Genomic DNA, 21,426 nt, shown 5'->3' with positions numbered 1-21,426 from the left:
CAGTCCTCTTTCTAGATTAAAAATGGGCTGTCATAGACCTGCTGAAAGATTGTGAGTTCATTCATTTTGATTCTACACGGTTTTGGTCTTACCTTGCTGTAGGGTGTGACCCACGCTGGTGGCTGAACTAAGTGCTCAGACTCTGACACTGGGCTCATTCTGCTCCTCCAGAGCCTTCTGGGGCTCCCAGGGGAGGAAACGGAGACTTAAAGGCCCTCGGTATTTGCTTTAGTGCTGGCCTCTTGACTTCCTTCTCCATGTGCTGCTGGAAACCAGCCTCACAGTGTCTAGGTCGTAGGCTCCTCGCTCCTAAGTCCCGAGGATGGGGGCTGCCACCGCGTGGGGGGAGGCTTGGTGTGTGGGTGCCGGGGCAGGCCAGGGGCCAGCTGTCCAGGGGCCTTTCCTGGTTGTAGTTTGTGGCCTCTCTCTGCTTGCTTCATAGCATCTGAGGAACTTAGGGCAGAGGGGAGCTGCCGTGCTAGCAATATGCTCTGAATTTCAGGGATGACAGAATTGAGGTTGGGGCTTGAGGTCTCTCCCACCTTCAGACACCTGCCAGTTTGTGGGGAGCTGGGCCCAGAGCCTGGAGCTTCCTGGTGATCTGTGCTGAGTCTGCCCCAACCCCAGGCCGCCCCAACCCCAGGCCACCCCACTCTCAGCCCTGGATTGTGGGCTGGAGAGCAGGGGAGGGAGGAGGAGAGATGAAAACGGGAGGACCGCCCCTTGCAATCCCTGATATTTTCTAAAGACAGTGTCTGACGAAGACTCTCCTTAGGGACGCCCCAGTACTGGGAAGAGAGTGGGAGTGCCTCCTAGTGGCCCCCCAGAATGGGGGGATGACAGGGGGGACAGAAGTGGTGGCACTGGTGGCAGAGAAGTGTGTGTGGCCAAGTGCACACTGGAGGCAAAGGCAGCTCAGGTACCTGGTGGGCCGCTTCAGAGAAGCCAAGCAGATGCTGTGTGTCCCGGGACCATGGTGTGGGGTGCTCAGGGCACGTGGGCCTGACAGAAACCCTGCCTTGGGAAGAGGGGCACGGTGGGCCCCCACCTTGGCCTCCCTCTACTCCAAGTAGCCCTGTGGTTGGCCTAGGGCTTGGTTGCAGGAAAGGGTGCAGGATGGCCTGTCTCTTTGGTGGCAGCCAGGGGCATCTGAGACTGCTGGCTGGAGTGCGGCAGGTGTGCTGAGGTAAACTGCCTGGGCCCCAGCCTGGTGAGGCCCTTTCTGGAGCTCTCCCTGGAGGAGGAGGGGGCACTCACTCACTCACCCCCACCCTCCCCCAGAGCTGGCAGTTCCAAATCCAGAGGGGGCGGGGTGACACAAAGGCACCTGAGTGTGGACAAAGCCCAGCGCCTCCATTTAGTTTCTCCCCAGCCCCCCACCCCCCTGCAATGCTGAGCCTTGGCGGGATCCTGCGATCAGAAGCTCCACGGGGACCATCCCCCTTAGGAGGGGCTTGCCTCATTGAGGCGCCTGGGTCCCTGCCAGGCAGGGGCTCTTGGCAGCTGCCCTGGCTCCTGCTTTTGTTTGGTTGTCCCCCCATCACTTGGTGAGCGGGAGCCCAGGCCCCCGGGACAGGCGCGGGCTCCCTGCTTCCCTCACGCTGACCTGACTCTGAAAGGCAGACTCGAGTCTTCCCAGCAGCTGCTGCTCCTCCGCAAGCTTCCACAGTGGGCCTCTCACGGAGGAACCAGGGACTGGGGGCCTGGGGCCTGGGTCCGGCACATGGATATGGGGGTGGCGGGAGGCCGGGAATGCCAGCTCCCCTTCCTCCCCCTCCCACCTACACATCCGAAGGCTGTTTCCTGCCTTCTGCCCAGCAGCCCCAAGAGGTCTCTTACAGGTTTTCTTTTCTCAAGTAAAACAACCTGAGAGAGTGTTTCATGATGGGGGAGGGGGCCAGCAACCGTGCGGGCGGGGGATGTCTGGTCACAGGGCTTCCTTTGGCTCAGCCTCTTCCTTGAGGCCGCTGTAGGCTCTGGAATCATCGACTGAGCAATGTAGGCGATGCCCATGGGTCTATCTCGCTTAAAGCAAGTCCAGCGTGTGAAAGTCTGTATTTTCAGAGGGGGAAAAAAAGTGATTTTTCTCTTTATAAAACGTTGACTACAAAATCCACACTAGGTGGGGAGTTGGTGCCTGCACCCTCCTCCTGGCCCTGAGGGGATCTCGCCGTGCGTGTTGTTTCCGCACGCTCCTGGGCCCGTGTTGTCACCTGTAGGGCCGTGGAGTTGAAGCCACTGTCCATCGGCCGGTCGGGGTGCGGCCCAGCTGGAACAGTGAAACCCGCTGTGGGACAGCTGTAAGATGTCACCTCTCGGGCGCCTTATTCTAGTATTCGATTCGAAGGCAGTCTGGTTCGCACGGAGCTTTCCCCGAAGCCTGCCTGTTGTGTTAGGCCGGGCACCCTGGCTGTCCCGATCTTCCTCCTGGATCCCCTGGTGGGAATCTCAGAGGTGGTATCCATCAGGGGTGTCCAAAGTCAGGATGAGCGTCTCCCTCGGGACGTCCCTGGAGAAGCTCGCCCCTGAGAGATGGGCTCACTGGCCTGGCTGCGGTGTGGCCTGACAGCCTCTCAGCGGAAGAGCCTGGAAAACCGCTCGCTGGCTTTCTCAGGGAGCCCTCAGGCTTCATACAGCTCTGGGCTTCCAGCAGCTCCCCCTCGAAGGCTGGTCCTGCTGGTTCCCTTCTCCTCACCTCACTTCACCTGCCTCAGGCCGGCAGCCTCCCTGTCCTGCCCCCTTTCCTCCTCCCCTCGGCCCCTGCCTCCCCTTTCCCCAAGTGTTTTCTAAAAGATATTTGATTTCAGTGAAAGCTGGGCTGACATCCGTGTGATATGCTCTCACTGTCTTTGTGCTTGTTGGGCGGGCGGAGGGCTCCTGCGGGGATTCTGGGTAATTGGGTTAGTGGCCAGCTCATGTCAGGAAATTAAAAGGAGGCTCCGATCAGGTTCCCGCTGCATGGGATTTAATGGCTTTGTATTTATAGAGTATTTCTGCCTCTAGCCCCTGCCAGAAATACCACTTTGCTGGCCCTGTGAATGAAGAAAGAGGATGAGAGATGACTTGCTTTTAAAAATTCTTTTTTCTTTTCTAAAACGCATTAGCGTTCCGAAACAAACCAGCTCTCCGGCACTTCAGAGAATAGTTCTGAACTAGAGCCCGAGAACTCTGATATATATTTGTATCCACCCCCACCCCCAGCCACTTTCCATCTTACATGCATGCACACTGACGCACACAACGTGCACACGTGTGCATACACACTCAAGTCTGATGGCTCACGAGCTCTTCCCATGTGGCTGCAGCGTCTGGGCTGGTCAGGCACGATGATCAGATGACCTTTGGTTGGGGAGCTGTTAACCTATTGAAGCCATAGGGCCTGATCTTATCTGTGCTGAATCCTTATTACTGTCCGCCTAGGACTTTTGGTGTGCTGAAGCATGAAATAATGGGTTCAGTGGTCATGGGTTCGGTGGTCGTACAGACCCAGAGAGACCCAGCGTCACCACTGCTCGGCTCCTCGGGTGCTTTACTTAAACCTCCGTAAGCCTCCTTTCCCTCCTCTGTAAAAGGGGAATCCTAATCGTAGTCGTTTTCATCTTGCTCCCAACTCTTCAGGGAAAGCCCCAGAGTTGTACCTCAAAGTAGCATGTTAGTCACTGATTGGAGATCCATGGTCTTCATCATATTAAGTGGTTGATTTTCTTCTGTGATCCAGGAGGCGGTTTTGAATCTCCCGTAGCCTCTCTTCCCCCATCCTTGACCAATGACCTTGCTTCCCATTTTCTTGAAGAAAATAGAAACAGTCAGGTGGGGGAGTTTCTTAGCCACCGGCTATCGAATCCACAAACCTACCCGCTGTTTCCTGTCTTCACCCCTGTTTAGAGCTATCTCTGCTCCTGTCAAAAGCCAGTTTCCCCACCTGTGCTCTGACTCTTTCTTCGTCAAGGACTTCAATCCTGTGGTATCATTTCTGCTTCCAGCCTCATCACACTCTTCCTCACTGCTGGATCATCTTCATCAGCACACAACCATACTTTTATTCTCCCCTTATAAAAACACAATTTAAATTTAAAACCCCCCACCACTGTATTTTGACCTTTCACCTTCATCCGGCTACTGCTCTCACCTTGTTCCGCTTTCCAGCAAAACTTGCCCAAAGACCTGATAGCATTTACTGTATCTACTTCCTTACCCCATCCACTTAAAAAAAATTTTTTTTTCCATAAAAAGTAAACATTGAGTAGATTTAGGAAAATATTTATAGTATATTAGCTAGGCTAAGGCTGAGCTTCTATAAAAAAGAGACTCCCTTCCCCTCTCCAAACAAATGAACCAACACCAGAAGCTTAAGCAGGGTAGTTGTGTAGCCCTCTCATCTCTCATGTAACAGTCCAGAAGTCAGAGGTGGTCTGGGACTGGCTGGCAGCTTGGCCAGCCTTAGCAGGTGGACCCAGTTAATACCATCTCTCAGGCAGCGGAAGGAAGCATAGGCTGGCCAGCTCATTGGAAGGATGGGATCCAGAAGTGGCATGTGTTCTTTCCATTCATAGCTCATTGGTGGAACCTGGTCATATGGGCTTGCCCTCGCAGGGAAGTCTGGGAATTGTAGTCTTCAGCCAGTGGGATGCCATGTGTCCCGCTAAAACTCTATTGGTATGGAAAAGGGAAATAATGTATTTGGGTGGGCAAGCACTGTTATATGCCAGCAATATGTATAAAGTATGATGAATACTGATACCTTCCATCCAATGGAAGAAGAAAACAATTTTTTTAAATAGTTTTGTTTTGTTTTTAAAGATTTTATTTATTTATTTGACAGAGAGAGAGATCACAAGTAGGCAGAGAGGCAGGCAGAGAGAGAGGAGGAAGCATGCTCCCCGCTGAGCAGAGAGCCTGATGTGGGGCTCGATCCCAGGACCCTGGGATCATGACCAGAGCCGAAGGCAGAGGCTTAACCCACTGAGCCACCCAGGCTCCCGAAAAAAAAATTTTTGCCCTGACTTTCCAGGTTCCCTTTGTGCCCTTCCCCATTTTCATTACCCTCAAAGGTAACTTACCTGGTTTCACATCGGTTTTCCTTTACTTTTAAAAATAGTTTTATCGTGTTTATATCTCTGTGGGTATTGGGGTGGGGGGATTTGTTTTAAATGAAATTACACTCTACGTGTCCTGCATTTGGAATGTTTTAGATGATGTTTCTGAGGTGAATGCTGTTGTCCCGCGGTGTTGTAATTCATTCATTTTCATTGCTGCTTAGCAGGAGACGGCCAGAGGATAAACATTTTAGGCTTTGCGAGCCTGAAGGCCTTGGTGGCGGCTGTGGAACTCACCATTGTTCCAGGGCGGAAGCAGCCACAGACAGGGGAGAGATGAGTGAACAGAGCTATGTTCTGACAGATAGGCAGAGCCCTGGGTTTAGCCCAGAGACCTTAGTTTGCACACTGCTGCACTGTGGTATCAGTGGGTGAGTTTGGGGCGTTGGTTTTTCTTTCCTACTGCTGGGGGAGCAGTGCTTCACATGCCCTGTGTCCTGGTGGTCGCACAACAGGGATTTCAGGCCCCGGGGAGGGTTGAAGTGCCGGGTCGGTGCAGCCTCAGCTTTATCAGACGCTATGAAATTGTTCTTGATTCCGTTGTACTGACTTAGTACTTGTGTTCAGACCTTCTGGTTGCTCCCTACCTCACCAACACTTCTTAATTTTCGCTGGTGTGGGTCAAGTGGTATCTTACTACGGCTTTCATATGTACACTCACCAGTATTGGAGAAGCGTGTTTCCTACGCGTCCTAGCCAGTCGGGATTCCTTCTCGGTGAGGGGCTTGTCTGAGCCTTTTCCCTGTTTTTCTACTTCATTTTTTCACTCTGGTCCTTTTCAGTCTGCGTGATGTAGCCCCTCCTACCTTTTCAGGGTCATCTGGTCCCATTCCTCTCCTGGCCCCTCCCTCCTGCTCACTGGGCTCCAGCCTCACTGGTTTTTTTCTTTCTTTTTTTAAAGATTTTATTTATTTATTTGACAGACAGAGATCACAAGTAGGCAGAGGCAGGGAGACAGAGAAGGGGAAGCTGGCTCCCTGCTGAGCAGAGAGCCCGATGCGGGGCTCGATCCCTGGACCCTGGGATCAAGGCAGAGGCTTAACCCACTGAGCCACCCAGGCGCCCCTCACTGGTTTCCTTTTGATCCTCAAGCATGACAGACTCTTTCCCCCTCTAGGAGCTTTGGGCTGTTCCCCTGCCGGGAATGCTGTCCCGTGGCTGGCTCCTCATCCTTGCCTTTCTTCCCACTTGCCTTTGTTATTATTCTCTTTTGTTTACTTCCTGGTTGAAGTTCTCCCAACTTGAAATTATTCATTTGTTTGTTTACATGCTCTTTACTGTGACCACCTCTAATCCAATTGTAACTGATTTAAGGATTGATGAATTGCTTTGAAAATCTGCAAGTACTTACCCGTAAAATTTTGCAGACAATTTTAGGAGCTTCACAGAAGCCTACCTAAGAGGTTCCTGAAGTCCGACTAAGACCTATGATTACAGGGTGCCTGGGCGGCTCAGCTGGTTGGGCGACTGCCTTTGGCTCAGGTCATGATGCTGGAGACCCTGCTCAGTGTGGAGTCGGCTTCTCTTTCTGACCCTCCCCCCTCTCGTGTGTGCGTGCTCTCACTCATTCTCTCTCTCTCTCAAATAAATAAATAAAATCTTTTAAAAAAAAGATCTATGATTATAGAACCAGAGTTTTAGAGATAGAAGGATCCTGAGAAGTAATTCAGGCTCCTGGGTGGTAAATTATCTTTTAGTTGACCTGTCGGTTGTAGCGTGGGGGGTGGCTGCCTAGATACGTGATCTAAAAGCGTATGCACAATTGGGATCCGTAGGCCAGAGTGCTGTGAGCGATTAGCAATGTCTGCCACAGACTAGGAAATGGAAGGCAGTGGCACAGCTGACAGCTATTGGCCATGCCTGATGGGGTGAGTTTAATTTGCCTGAGGCCACGCTGCCAGTAAATAACAGAGCTGAGTGGTGGCTAGTCTCCTTGGTTATGTGAGAAATCCTTTTAAGAAACCCATTCCAACTCAGTGTGGTTAGCTTGGCCAGTAGCAAAGCTTGTAGTTTTTCCTCAAAGGGGAGAGGAGAGGAAGGGAAAGGAAGGGGAGACTGGGTCTAAATAGATTTGCTCTGTTGGGTGCACAGTGTTGGAGCCGACTTGGCAGTTGTGAATGCAGGAACAGTCCAGGCTTGCTGAAATGCCCTTGGTCATATGATGGCCTGAGTGAGAAGGGTCCAGAGAAGAGAGCAGCTGGTGGAAAATTTAATGGACAGGGGGCCAGGGGCTCATCATGCAGAACCATTGTATCTATCCAGGAGCCATTGGCACAAGCCCCGGGATATTAGATAGCATGTGGTTTCACTACAAGGCTCCCTTGACTTCTAGTGAATCAGGCATGAGACTCTCTCTTCACCATTAGGATATGGCACCAGGGTAAGAGGCAGCCCCAAATAGCCATCCTGGCCTGGGCAGCAAGGTGAGCTCACCTGTCACCCAGAACCCCCTTCAGGACAGGTAGCTAAAGGAGGCTGGGCATATGCAGGAGTGTAGATGAGGGCATTCTGCTGTGCTGGGACAGCGGGCAGCATGCCCCCATGACCCACAGCCTCTGGGTACCCACATCACCTTCTTGGTGGTTTCCTCTTTCTAGAGATGAGCCAGCTATAATTTGGTAGAACTTACAGGTAGAGTCAGCCCCTAACTCCCCAAGGAAGAACACTGGTCAGATAAAGTACTGAATAAAACAGGTCTAGCTCAGTGCTCTCCAGACCTGGCAAGTTTTCAAAATCGCTGGAGGAACATTGAGAGATTATCTGTTCCTGGGCATCACCCCAGACCTACTGACTCAGAATCTCAGAGGGGTTAAGTACTCTTGTCTGTATCTTCCAGAGGCTTTCCGTGGCCTCCCAGTGATCCCACTGTCTGGTGGTCTCAAGTTTAAAGCCAAGAAGATAGGAGTTGGAGGTCAAGGTTCAGTTCCTCCCTCTGATATTTCCTGGCTGTGTGTCCCTGAGCAGGTTACCTGTCCTTTCTGGGCTTCAGTTTCACACGGGAATAATAACAGTCATGGATTCTCCCTCCCTCAATATTGTTATGCAGAATTAATGAGATGTGGAAATCGCTTTGTAAACAGTGAAGCATGGTACCAACGTGAACCTGCTTGCATCATTCATAAAGCAAGGACACTGAATGGAGTTGGGGCCAGGGTGGCAGGGGGTATTTGTGGGTCAGGTGGCAAGAAGGGTCCTGACCCTGCACATTTTGCAATGTCAGGAGAGATCCTGCCCTTAGACGCAGACAGCAGCTCTGCAGAGGAGACCCCCGGGGAGGAGGACATGGGCTCAGAGGCCTTTCCCTCTCCAGCCTGGTCCGAACGTTTCCTGTGGGACGAGAAATGTGACAGCAGCAGCGCGCCGGGGCCAGGCTCTGGGCCAGGTGCAGGGCCACGCTCCTCAGAGCTCTCGCCAGTTATTTTTAGTGCCTGGGCAGAAAAGAAAGAAACTTGAACTGCCCCCCGGCTACTGTGCCCCTGCACTCTTGGCTATTTTTGCTTCCGAAAGCCTGGGATCTTGTCCAGCTAAGGGAGGGAAAAATGAGAAGAAAGGAGGGAGGTGGAGGGAAGCAGGAGTTATTTTACTTCCATTAAGAAAAAAGTCAGGAGGCTGATCTTATCAAGTCAGCAAGTGCACATCTGATGAGGATGAGGCAGCTGCCACCTCTGGGCACGGACAGAGCTCCAGGCGGCTGGAGAGGTCAGCAGATGAGTGCGGGTGGGATCAAGAGGTTGGGGGAGCGTGGCACCTCCTCCCTCCAAGGATTTTCTACCCCAGAGTGGTCCTGCAGCTACTGGAATGTTTCCTGTGCCCTGAGCTAGACATGGGATTGGCCACTGTGGGTAGAGGAGCACCAGCCCGGGGAGGAGGCTGGTGGAGCTGTGGGCCACCTGGTCCTGGGTGGGATGGAGACAGCGCTCCACCCTGTGGGTATATTCCAGAAAGAAGCCGGGTTGGAGCTGTGTGCTCCTGGGCACAATACTCAACCTCTCTGAACCTTACTTCCTTAAGGTGTGTTTTTTTTTTTTATGTTGTTGTTGTTTTGTTTTTAAATGTATCTGACTCAGGTTGTTAAAACTAAGGGGGTGTATTTCTCTCTCTTCCCAGGAAAGAGGCTGTCAGTTCCTTCTAGACCTTACCACCTTCCATAGGCAGGTGAAAGGAAAGCAGTGACTATTAAGTGCCTACTGTGTACCAAGCACTTGGCTACTTTCACACATTTTTGTTAATTAATTCCATGAACCTGAGAAAGATGAAGTATTTTTAACTGACAAAATACAGTAACAAAGTCTGCCATTTTGTATGATTCAGAGGCGCAAAGCACACGGACAACGATTCTAGTTCCCGTTTTCATCATCTCAGTCAGAAACCCTGTACTCTGGAAACAGTGACCCCCCATTCTCCCCGCCCCATTTCCCCTGGTAACCTCCAATCTGCCCTCTGTCGCCTCTAGGTATTTTTTACAAGGGGACTCATACAACATCTCTCCTTTTGTGTCTGAGCCTCATGTCTTCAAAGTTCGTCCATGCTGTAGCAGCTCGGAACAGTGTCCCTTTTTCTGGCTGGGTCATAGTCCACTGAATGGATATACCGCATTTTGTTGACCCAGTCATCTGCCAGCAGATGGTTGGGTTGCTTCCACCTTTTTGACTCTTGTGAGTGTTACTGTTGTGAACACTGAGATCCTAGTGTCTTCTAGAATTTCCGACTTCTGTTCCTTTGGGGACGTACCTGGAATGAGATTGCCGTGCCATGTGATAGATACGATGTGGATGACAGTCCCGTTTCACTGTTTGAGGAATTGCCAGGCTGCTTTGTGTAACGGCTGCATCATTTTACATTTTCCGCGAGCAGCTAACAGTCTTGTTAATTAATCTTTTTATTTTTGAGATAAGTGAAGATTGACATGTAGTTTTAAGAAATACTTTACCCAGTTCCTCCCAGTGCTAGCAGCTTGCAGAACTGCAAGGCAGTACCATGGCCAGGATGCTGCTAGTGATACGGTCAAAATAGGCAACAGGATTTTTAATACTAATTATATGATTAACTGAGACTTACTGATCACTTACTAGTGTTCACAGTGTTTCAAGTGGTTTACGCGTGCCAGCTCCTTCAGTCCTCAAAACGATCCTGCAAGGTACATACTGTTACTTTCGTACAGGTGCCGCAGTCGAGGCACAGAAAGGTGAGGGAACTTGCTCAAGGTGACTCAGGTGCTAAGAGGTAGAGTCAGGGATTGCATCCAGGTCTGACCCTGAAGCTAATGCTTCTCTCTTCTGCTTTGGAGGCACAGACCTCTCTGGGCGGTCTGCACAGTTGCTACCCTCAAACATAGTCACCAGGCCAGCCTCTCAAGCCACAGCCAGGAGGGCCCTGGGTCTTTGCTTTCCAGGCGTTGTGATGGAGCATCTCGGCATGGACTTGGCTACTCTTCCCGTTCTCTATGCCTTTCCCTTCTATTCCTCGCAAGGGTGACCAAGCACATCTCACCTCCCTGCTGCCTTGGTCAGGGCTGGGAGGGAACAGATGTCCCCTCCTGGGGTCACCAGAGAGGATTTAAAGAAGGAACTATTTACAGAGGGGTGATCGGGATGGAGGGAACCAGTCAGAAGTGGGGATGCACCCCAGGACTAGGAAAAGTGAGGAGCCTTTAGCAATGCCAGCCTGAAGAGACCTGGTGGGAATTGCCCCAGCAAGCAGGTGAGAACTGTAGCTGTTCCCGGAGGTTAAAGTCCACTGCCTTCCTACCTCTGTGGTCTTGGCAAGTTCCTCTCCCTCTCTTAACCTCAGTTTCTCCATCTGTAAAATGGGCTAAGAGAATCTCCCTCATAGGGTGTTGGAATCCCTAGGTAGAATAACATAACATACAATTCTTAGAGCAGAGCCCAGCACCGAGGGACAGCTGCTTAGCAGATGAGAACTTATGCTTACGCTTGTGTCGTATCTGTAGCTGTACCTTGTATATCTGTCAAAATCTTGTTCGGGATTTAGAGGGGTTACGCTGGCCCGGGACAGCTCCCTATCCAGGCCTGAGCTCAGCTACAGGACTCAGTCTGCATAGGAGTGTGGATTCCAGTGATCATCAGTCTTTCTGTATTCTTAGCAAATTTATGAATACTTAAATTTTGGCCTGTACATGTTCAGGGATTAACAGTGTTGCACAGTGGTTAAAATGAAGGCTGTGTATTTATTACAGTACTTAGAGATCTGTCACATTTTGTGTGTAAGTACTATTTTTTTTAAATATTTTTTATTTATTTATTTGACAGAGAGAGGGAGCAGCAGGCAGCGGGAGAAGCAGGCTCCCCACTGAGCAGGGGGCCTGATGCAGAACTCGATCCCAGGACCCCAAAATCATGACCTGAGCTGAAGGCAGACGCTTAATGACTGAGCCACCCAGGCGCCCCTTATTAGTGCTTTTTTAAATCCAGAAAGTATCAATGAGATGATACAATCTAATAATCCCAGACAGTAATTTTAAGTTAAGTAGTACTTTAATATGCTCTGAGCCTGCTTTTTGGATATTTCGCTAAAATTGTAAGGACAAACAATAAGGCAACTCTCATTTCAAGTTCAAGATGCCTTCTCTTCCCTCCGCCGCCGCCCCCCCCCCCACCACTGGGTGTTTGTAAGACTTAAGCATCCTAATTTAGAAAGTAATTGCCCATTTTATCAGTGAAAATTGCTTTCTGCTGCAAGTTACAGAGAACTTGACTGCTAGTGGCTTAGGCATCAATAAATGAGATTGATCCCCCACCTGCCAAGGACTCTGGAGATGGGAGTTGGCTGGCATTTTACAGGCTTCTCAGTCATAGCATCGAGGACTCTCAGTCTTTTTGTCTTTCTTTGGTGTTCTTTGGGGTCCTCGCTTGGCTTCCTCATGGTTGCAAGGTGGTTGCCGTAGCTCTGACCATTGCCTTCCAGGTCAGGGGAGGAGAAAGGCAGAGCTGCACCAAACATGTCTGTCCCTTGTGTCAGAAAAGCAAAACCATTCCCAGAAGGCCCCCAGCATGGACTTCCTATTATAACCCATTGGCCAGAACCAGGTTGTAGGACCAGCATTTGCTATCACAGCAACTGAGAAGGTAGGGAGGGACCAGGATTGGTAGGACTGGCTAGGACACAAAACAAAATCCAGGTTCCCTTAGCATGAAAGACACAGAATGGAAACCACTCGGGTAGACAACTAATAATGTCTGCCAGACCCCACCACTAGAATTTGGTGATTTATTTTTAAAGGATTCATGATGTAGCATCTTGCTGCAGCACTCAGGATGGGAACAGTCTGTGCCATTACCTTGTTTCCTAAAATTGTGAGCAGGGTACTCTAGAAAATATAAAAACACATTGGCAGGTAGTAAGTATAAACATAGTTGACCAGTGTCTGTTTAGGCAGCGTGCAGAGGAATTCAGACCTCTGTCCACTGTCTCTGCTTCTTGAGATGCTGGTGTCAGTTCAGAGCAGACCACATCAATAAAGACAGGTGTGTAGAAGGCAGGGAGGTGACTGGCCTGAAATACTATCCAGATAGAGAAAATCAAGAGTGCTTGGCTATAGAAGGAGGGTACCCAAGGATGTTCAAGTCCATAAAGGGTTGTCTTGTGAAAGGGGGTGGTCTCGTTGGTGGTCTCGATGGGATGGAGGGTAGAAAGTGATCTGGAGACAGACTTTAGCTCGGTACAGAGGAAGACCTTCCTGAGGAATGGGTTCTCCTAAGGGAGGACATTTCTGGTTGCTGGGAAAAGGACCAGACCCTGAGATTCTTCTGTTCCCTAAGTGTGGGGGCTGGTTTGAACTGGTGCATCATTCTGCTCAGATGCTTGGCTGCCTCCCACGGGCTGGGTGCTGAGCTTGGGCGACAAAGATGAAAGTCCTTGCCCAGGAGGTGCCCATAGTCCAGCAGGGGGATGAGCACAGTGTACTGTGAAGAGTCGTTGTTTTGACTGTAGCTGCCTAATGGAGAGTAAGCAAAGGGAGCTCAAGAAGGGCGTGGCCAGCTCTGCTCAGGGGAGTCTGGAAGGCTTCTCAGTAGAGCTGATACTTGAACTGGGCCTTCAAGGGTGAATCCAGATTTTCATTGGCCTTTGGGAACAGCGTGGGCTGGAAGGATACGGCTGCGTCACTTAGGTGGGGGCACAGCCTGTGGGAAGGGGGTCTCTGGGTTGGGAAGCCCAGGCCTACACCTCAGGACTCCTCTACCCTAAATATGATGACGTCTTTACCCTTGGGACAGTATGGGGGGAGGAGAGCTCAGAAAGCAGAGCTGACGTGGGCTCTTTCCCTTAAGACCCTACTGAAGAGTGGCTGGGAACAGAGGGAAACACGTGCAGTGTGGCGTGGCAAAGTCCTCATGAAGGCTGCCGAGGGATGGCCTCCCCTGGCCTACTGGAACCACTGCCAATGACCAAGCATCTTCCCACTATGATGATCGCAAAAGCCATATTCGGCGAGCAGAGTTGGTGTCACCACTGCCCCCTCCCCCATACCTGATGATGAGACCGAGGCTATGAGAGCCAACTGCGCCAAGGCCGCTTGAGCCGTAAGGGGCCCAAGATGGGCCTGGGACCTTGCCCGCTGGATCCCGTGGGCTGGAGCCCTTAATGGGCTTGTGGCTGGGATGAGACCTGGGAAAGCAGGCAGGAAGCCAGGAGGCAAGCCTGGCTCACGTCAGCCATCAGTTTGGGCATAATCAAACCCAGTGGGCTACTTTTCTTAAGAAAACAGAATAAGCTGATAATTGATGTGTGTATTGATTGGAGCCATTGACCATCCTGCCGTGAGGATCTGAAGGAGAAAATGTAGACGGAAGATTACACAGGCTGGGTCCTGGGGGGTGGTGCCCTGGGGTAGCCAAGAGTTGGTGGGTACTAGCTCCTTTTGTTGGGCAGATCCCTCAACCGTCCCCTGAGCCCTCAGTGGTTCTTAATCATAAAATGGGGATAATTGTGCCATTTTCATATGCTGTAGTTGAAAAAGGGTAACATAGCAGAAGTCCTCCGTAAATTAGGCTGTTTCATGATTGTTCTTTTTTTAATATTTTTTTTAATTTATTTGAGAGAGAGAGCATGAGCAGAGGGAGGAGCAGAGGGAAAGGGAGAAGCAGGCTTCCTGCTGAGCAAGGAGCTGTGTGGGACTCGATCCCAGGACCCTGGGATCATGACCTGAGCTGAAGGCAGACGCTTAACCGACTGAGCCACCCAGGCGCCTCCTCGTGATTGTTCTCACTGTGACTTACCAGAGACATGTACACAGTGTCGGGGAAGAATAGTAATAATAATGGTGATGATGTCAGTAACATCCCTGGCTTTCTCAGCACCTGCTGGGCATTGGGCACCATGACAGACCCTGGCATGGGACGGAGAGCAGCCCACTGGGTAGGGGCTCCTGGTCGGGAGGGGAAGCCAGGGTGCTGTGCTGTTGGAGCCCTGGAAGAAGCACCCGGCCCTCCTGGGGGTCGGGGGAAGGAGGTGCATCGGTTCCTGTATGCACCGAGACTTCTTGAACACCCGCTAAAGGCTGGGCCCTGTGTCAGGACCGAGAACATTCCAGATCGAGGTAGTGACTGAAGCAGCAAGTGCCAGCCTTGCCTTGCCAAGGGACGCCTGTCTTGTTCTTTGTTTTGTCGAGCAGTTCCCACTCCTGCTGACAGCCACCGGGTGGAGGGGAGAACCGGGAGAGAAAGTCGAAGTGGGGAAGGGGCCCATCCTGGACTCCAGGCAGACCCTGCTGCATAGGAGGTGTGCAGAAAAGGGGTGTCCTCATTGTCCTGTGTGAACGAAGCTCGGCATTTTCGCTTTTAGTCTTACCAGCTTTTCAAGAAAAAGCAGAGCTTGGTAGAGGGTTTGGCTCCCCTCCCCACCCCCCCCCCCCAGTGTCATAGGCAGGGGTGAGCTGCTCTGTGGCTGGATCAAAGGAGGGGGTCAGGAGAACAGGGACCTTTGCCCCCAAAACCTTCAAGGGAGGAGCCGTCCTTCCTACCTTCCTGTGCCTGCTCCTTCTGCCCTGAGCGGCCGGGAGGGGTGGAGGGTGGGAGCCAAAGTCCTCCCAGCACATGGGTTTTAGGTCCTGCACGGGATGGGCCTCCGCTGTCCCCTTCAAGGTCCGAGGCACAGCTGGTGGCTCGGATGCTTCCCAGACTCACCGTCTTCCGTGCCCAGAGTCACCTTGTCAGCATGCTGACTCGGATTCGTAGGGGGGCGGCCTGAGATGTTTGCATCTCAGACTTGTTCCCAGGTGAGGCCTGGCCGGGACCACCCCAGAGAAGGAGGAGGGCAGCAGCCAGTCGGCGTCCCACCTGCATCCACGCAGCCCTCTGTCGCGCATGCTGACCCAAGTGCTATCTCGTGAGCGCCGCTTGGCCCGGGGCTTTCTCTGGGCACCTGCGTGAATGCCCCAAGGCCCTCGTCTGCTATGGAGGTCCCTGGGGCGTGTCCTACTCCATCTCCCAGGGTCCTCAGTGAGGCCAAGCCTCCGTGGCCGACACCCGGAGACCCCTGCTCAGGAACCCACTGGTTACTGGCTGTCTTCCCGAGTTCACCTTCTGAATAAACTCTACTCGCCTCAGGGTCTGGAGAGCCCAGGTGCGGGTGTGGTCAGTTGCAGTCCATCCTAACCCCTCAGAGCAAAAGGGGACTTCACTGGAAGCTTCTCCCCGGGGGCTCCAGGAGCACACTGAGAGGCTAGACAAGGGCCAGGGGGAGGAAGCCCGGGGAAGCACAGGCACAGGAGATGCGGTGGCCGGAAGCGTGTGGCCTGGGGCTGCCCTGACCACGTGCCATTTGATCAAAGCCTCCCGTGGACTGGGCCTGTGTGCCAGGGCCATGCTTCGGCCTCCAGACGGGGCCAGCCGGAGGACCTGCTGCACTTGGATATCCAGAGTCACAGGAGGCACAGGCCTCCTCCGAGATGACGCACCACAGGGGAATTACCTTCACACAGGGAGCAGGGGTGGGATGCCAGTCGACCCTCTCCCCCCGAAAAAGTTCACTGCAGCCATGTCCAGCATTGAGTACAGGAGCGTCTGTCTGTAGGGTAAAGGGGACACCTGCCGATGGAAATGCAGAGCAATGACTGGCCAAAGACACCGTCCCCTTGGGTGGTCTGGTTTGGTGGCCCTGGGGGAGGAGGTGGTCTGAATCCTCAACCCGAGGCATTTGTCACCCCAAGTTCCTTTAGGGCAGTTAGCAGTTGAAGGGCTGGTCCCTGCCATTCAGAAAACAAAGTGATTTTACTTCCAGTGGCTCTTGTGGCTCTAGGGGACTTCTCTCTGGTCCCAGGGACTGAAATGGACTAGCAGTACGTTCTAAGAAACAGCCAGAAAATCACCCCTGGCTTGAATGGGATCCAGATCCTCATCCCGTTGAAGTCCCTTCCTCCTGCCTCTCCCCGAGAAGGGCCTGAGCCGACAGGACCAGCGGCCGCCCCTGCCACCCTGGGAGGACAGGCAGGAGGAGGTGCTGGGGAAAGTGCCGGACACGGCCCTGAATGAAGATGCACCTCTGGGGCTCTGTGAGGGTGATGCTGTTGACCTTTGGGAGAGGAAAAGGGGTTGAGCTGGGCCTGTCAGCTCGGAGGCTGAGGAGATCACCCCACTGGACTCCGGCTCTGTCTGACTTACTATGTGTTTTATTTATTTATTTTTAAAAGATTTAATTTATTAATTTGACACAGAGAGACACAGTGAGAGAGAAAACACAAGCAGGGGGAGTGGGAGAGGGAGAACCGGGCTTCCTGCTGAGCAGAGAGCCCGATGCGGGGCGCGATCCCAGGATCTCGGGATTGTGACCTGAGCCGAAGGCAGGCACTGAATGACAGCCACCCAGGCGCCCCTTATTACGTGTTTTAGTCAAGGCCTGTTTCATGGGAAGGAAACGGGAACCTGCCGCTCTGCTAGTTTGTTGGGTCCCATCCGTTTTCTAGGCCAGGCCGCATAGGTTAGTGGCCTGTCTGAACTCGTGGGCCTGTGGATGAGAAGCCCGTCTGAGGTCCTGTCCACCCTGTGGGCTGGTAGGGGTATCAGATGGTACCAGCACGTCTCTCTAGACAGCAGGAGCTGAGGGGTGGGGTGGGTTTCTGGAAGGCCCTAGAGACCCAGGGAAATAGCAGATCTGTCTAGGAGAGGTCCTCTCTCCTGGGGAGGGATGTTAGGGTGGCGTGGCCACACCTGCTTTTTGCACCTGCTGCTGGGATACTCGGCGGTGTTTGCTTACCAGCTACGGTCAGGACCACCTCACATGCATCCCCGTCCAGGAGCGTCTAGCTCAGGGCTGCCCACACCCCTGCTTTTGAGGGTACTCCTGCTGCCCTGACCTCCCTCTGTTCTAGAAGAGACTGTAGAATGCCATCCTGTAGTCTTGGAAGGTGGGATCCAGAAACTGCCGTTTGTCATGAATCCATCCAGATGCCGTGTATGTGAAAAGTTTGAAAATTCTTGTTTAAAAAAAAAAAACAAAAAACTCTTGTTTTCATATCTGAGGTGCCCGCTAGAGGCCGAGATTCCTTTCCTCTCTTGCAAGCCAACTCAGCACTCCCTGGGTTCCCAGCAGATCTACAATAAGGAGTCTCCCTTCCCCGACACCTCGAGGAGCGCTTCTGTCCTGTTTCCCTCTAGAGACGGAAAGGCTCCAGAGCTGAAGGTTGCTCAGGATAGGTTTCAGGAGGATGCCCAACCGGAGGCGGGGCTGGGCCCAGGGCTGTTGGTATTAGAGAGTTGAGTGAGGATTGCCTGACTCGGGCCTGAGGCCAGCCCCAGGGCAGCTGGAAAGGCATTGAGTCGGGGGGGCCAAAGCCAGAGTTGAAATTCAGAGCTAGTGCTAAGTCCCCTGATGTTGGACAACCTAATACCTTTCCCCCTTCTTCCTCCAGGTGTGCGCCTTGACCGAGTGCGTGGAGGCCGCCAGAAATACAAACGGCGGCTGGACTCTGAGAGCAGCCCGTACCTGAGCTTACAGATTTCTCCGCCTGCTAAAAAGCCATGTGAGTGCCAGGGTCACCCGTGCCCCTTCTGCCCACATCCGTGCCTGGAACATTTGGCATCCTTTGGGGGCAATGCCACCTTCCCACTGCCGGGTCTGGGACAATGTGCATCTGGGGGAGGTGGCCTCAGTGCCTGGCTTGGTGCCTTCTTTCGGAAGGCTTTTCCGTGTGGGATTTATGGAATATGGCTCCAAGCGAAGCATGACCCTACGAAGGTCTGGACCAGCATCCAGCCCTCACCTCCCACTCAAAGCAGGGTCCTCTCGAGAGAATTCACCAGCAACTTCCCTTCGATATTTGTCAGGAACCCAAATCACCACGGCCAACAAGTTTGCAGAGTCAGAGAGGGAAAGGAGATGACCTGCTGGGACTCCCCAGATCCTGAATTTTCTTCCCGAGTACCTTCCTCTTACCCCAACATTTACATTGCTCCTCTGGTCATTGGCAGTGACCAAGATTGTCTCCTACCTGCTGGTGGCCGAGCCCGACAAGCTGTATGCCATGCCTCCCCCTGGCATGCCCGAGGGCGACATCAAGGCCCTGACCACTCTCTGTGACCTGGCCGACAGGGAGCTCGTGGTCATCATCGGCTGGGCCAAGCACATCCCAGGTGAGTCCCATGGGGCCAGGGACACTCAGCCATTGTCCCCACTGCCGTGGTCCTGATGCCTGGGAGCCTGGGAGCCATCTTTTCTTCTGGGCTCCTTTTCTCTCCTTGTGGGATTGGAGGTGAGCAGGTGTGGGAAGAAGGTCCAGTAATGTTCTTGAACATTCTTCATACTCTTCAGAACCAGTTACCATCCTAGAGGGGTGGCGATTGCATCCACGATGGGTTAAGATCCAGAGAGCAAGTTTTTTGAATCCTTGAAGGCCAAGGAAGGGTTTCGTTGCAGACCTTACTGGAAATGCACTAAGAAACAATGCGGGCAAGAATTGAGGCTCTTGCTTCCTTTAGAGGCCGGTGGACTGCTGTGGTAAAGAACACGGGCTGGGGAAGGGGACTGGGATTCAGGTTCTGGGTCTGTAACTTACGAGCTGTTGTCACCCTGAGCGGGTCTCCTGTACCCTCCGTGAATAGGGAATGCCAACAGTGCTTCCTTCATGGGCTTTGATGAGGACGAACCGTGAGCATGAGTGATGTATGGCACACGCTGGTGTTCATCTCGGACTCACTGTCGCCGTGTGCCTGATGGGGAGGGAGGCCTCTCTCCTAACAGACAGCGTGGAGAGTATGTGTGAGCAGGCTTCTCATGCTAGGGACTTCATTCGCTGTATGTGGCCCAAACCTGTCTTTCAGCTTCCTCCTGGATAAACGGTGGAAACTGATCCTGAGTTTTGTTTTAGTAGACACCGATACCCACATACGTTGCATTACACACATGTTGGGCAGTTTGCAAAGGCTGTGCAGGGAATCCCTTGTTCGGTTCTAACAGCTTGTCTCGCGTGTGCTGAGGACATCCTGTTTTCCACCGTGGACTTGGAGTCTTACTAGCTCTGTGACACGGGGCAGTTTATCTTCCTGTCTATAGATCCTTCTCGTGTTTGTCACCAGCTCTGAAAAACGAATACAGCACGCATGGTGGTGTAGCAAAGGTGTCCTAGACTTCAGATGCCAAGGCTCACAGTGGATGGGAGTGAGTCAGAACGTCCTTGTGTAAGAGGCGTGCTCAGCCTTTAGGAAGGAGTTTTCCTGTGCCGACCAGGCCTCAGGAGGTGATGCTGGCGTCACTTAGCTGGCAGGAAGCGTAGGATTCCTTCCGCGGGGACTCCCTGGTGGCCCTTGGCGTTCTGACTCGGGGTGGGCTCCCAGGGGATCTGAGCTGGAGCGCCCTTACTAAGGAGCTCAGTCTCTTGGGATGACACACTCAGTGGCTTTGAATCTGGCCTGTGCTGATTCAGCACAGATGTGGGGTCAAGCCACTGCTTAAGACACCTCAGCCTGGATTGCTCCACTAACCCAGGGCCAAATCTGGTACAGCTCCCTCTCCCCCTCCCCGTGCTGTCCCCGGTCCACACGCTCAGTCCTCTGCTGTGTCCCAGCAATGGCTCAGGAGTGGCTCCTGGCGGCACCCCCAGGTCACTGCTGCTTCTCCTGCCACCAGGGCCCTTAACACCTCTGAGGGGGGGCGTAGAACCAGGAGGCATGGTCTCCCTTGCACCCCTCTTCTCCCACATCTTCCCACCTGGTGCCCACCAAGAGGGCAGTGGGCAGAGCAGGGTGCTTGTTAGGGGCACAGACTTCGGGTTCAGACCCACCTAAGCTTTAGTGTCCTTGTCTGTGAATCAGGAATCGTTAATAACAGAGGGTATGGCACAATTGGCGGGACCGTGACCAGGTCATTGTCTTTGCTAATAGTATGAAAAGCCTCCTTTCCCATCTCCATTTTTCCTTGTCCAAAGCTGAATTCTTTTTGATTAAAAAAATAAAATAAACATAGGGACTCATTTGTCTGTCTGAAACACTAATTTGCCTGTTTTGCATAAATTTGCATGCTGAATTATTTGGGCCTGACCTTCTAGTGTTTAAGGTAAAATTAATTGAGAGTCTCCTGCCGCCACATGTAAACCTCCTATTAGGGGCGATGACATATCAAGTGCCTGTTATATTTAAACTAATCGACTTATTTCCAACTCAGATTAGACAGAAAACTCACCTGCAGACCTGCTCACTAGCCCTTAAGGGAGAGAGGGAGAGAGAGCCAGAAAGAGAGGTTTAGCAGGGTAGGTGCAAGCCAGCAACCCCCCCTCCCCCCGCCCACACCAGGACTGCTGTCAGCCTTTGCCCATCCTCTCCTCGACCACAGGACTCTCTCCTTACGACGGCGCAGGTTGGCGCCCAGCCCACTTAACTTAAGCGCAGGAAACCCTATCTCGTGGGCCAGTATGGGCTAGTCTCTCAGGATCTGTTTGGAGCCTGGCACACAGAGGGTTCTTCATACTTGCCTTTGCATGCATTTATTGAGCATTAACTGTATGTAAGGTTTCTTGCTAGGAGTTGGGGCTGATATAAAGAATTCGATTAATTTCTGCCCTGAGGACCTCATTTGGGGAAAAGATGGATAATTTAAAAAAAAAAACATTTTCATGGAAAATGTTAACCATAGGAAAAGAGACCAGATAGTATCGGGCACATCCATGCATGCCGCTGGAGTGCTACCACCCACGGCCGGTCTCACTTACCCTCTGCCCTGTTTGCCATCTCCTTTGCCATCTGCTTAGAATGCAGCAAGAAGAACCACGGGCCAGAGTCCCCAGGCAGGAGGGATGCCAGGGGCTGCAGAGACAGAGAGCAGAACCTGAGCCAGGCCTTTGGGATGGTGGGCCGTGGCCATCAGAAGGCATCAGGGTGCCGAG

General features: G+C 52.5%; 1 protein-coding gene across 2 annotated transcripts in view; it reads left to right on the top strand.

Moving 5' to 3' along the window:
• Positions 1–21,426, top strand: part of ESRRB (estrogen related receptor beta) — a gene marked incomplete at both ends in the record, with an annotated part of 102,163 nt that overhangs the window by 69,808 nt on the left and 10,929 nt on the right. For both annotated transcript variants that reach the window (XM_080809393.1, XM_080809392.1), the window contains 2 exons: positions 17,962–18,072; positions 18,521–18,682. In XM_080809393.1, coding sequence (XP_080665519.1) covers positions 17,962–18,072; positions 18,521–18,682 — 273 coding nt within the window. The remainder of the gene's footprint in view (positions 1–17,961; positions 18,073–18,520; positions 18,683–21,426) is intronic.

The sequence above is a fragment of the Martes martes genome (genome assembly GCF_963455335.1).
Source record: "Martes martes genome assembly, chromosome: 7".
Classification (NCBI taxonomy): Eukaryota; Metazoa; Chordata; class Mammalia; order Carnivora; family Mustelidae; genus Martes; species Martes martes.
This window is presented reverse-complemented; position numbering and strand designations above follow the sequence as displayed.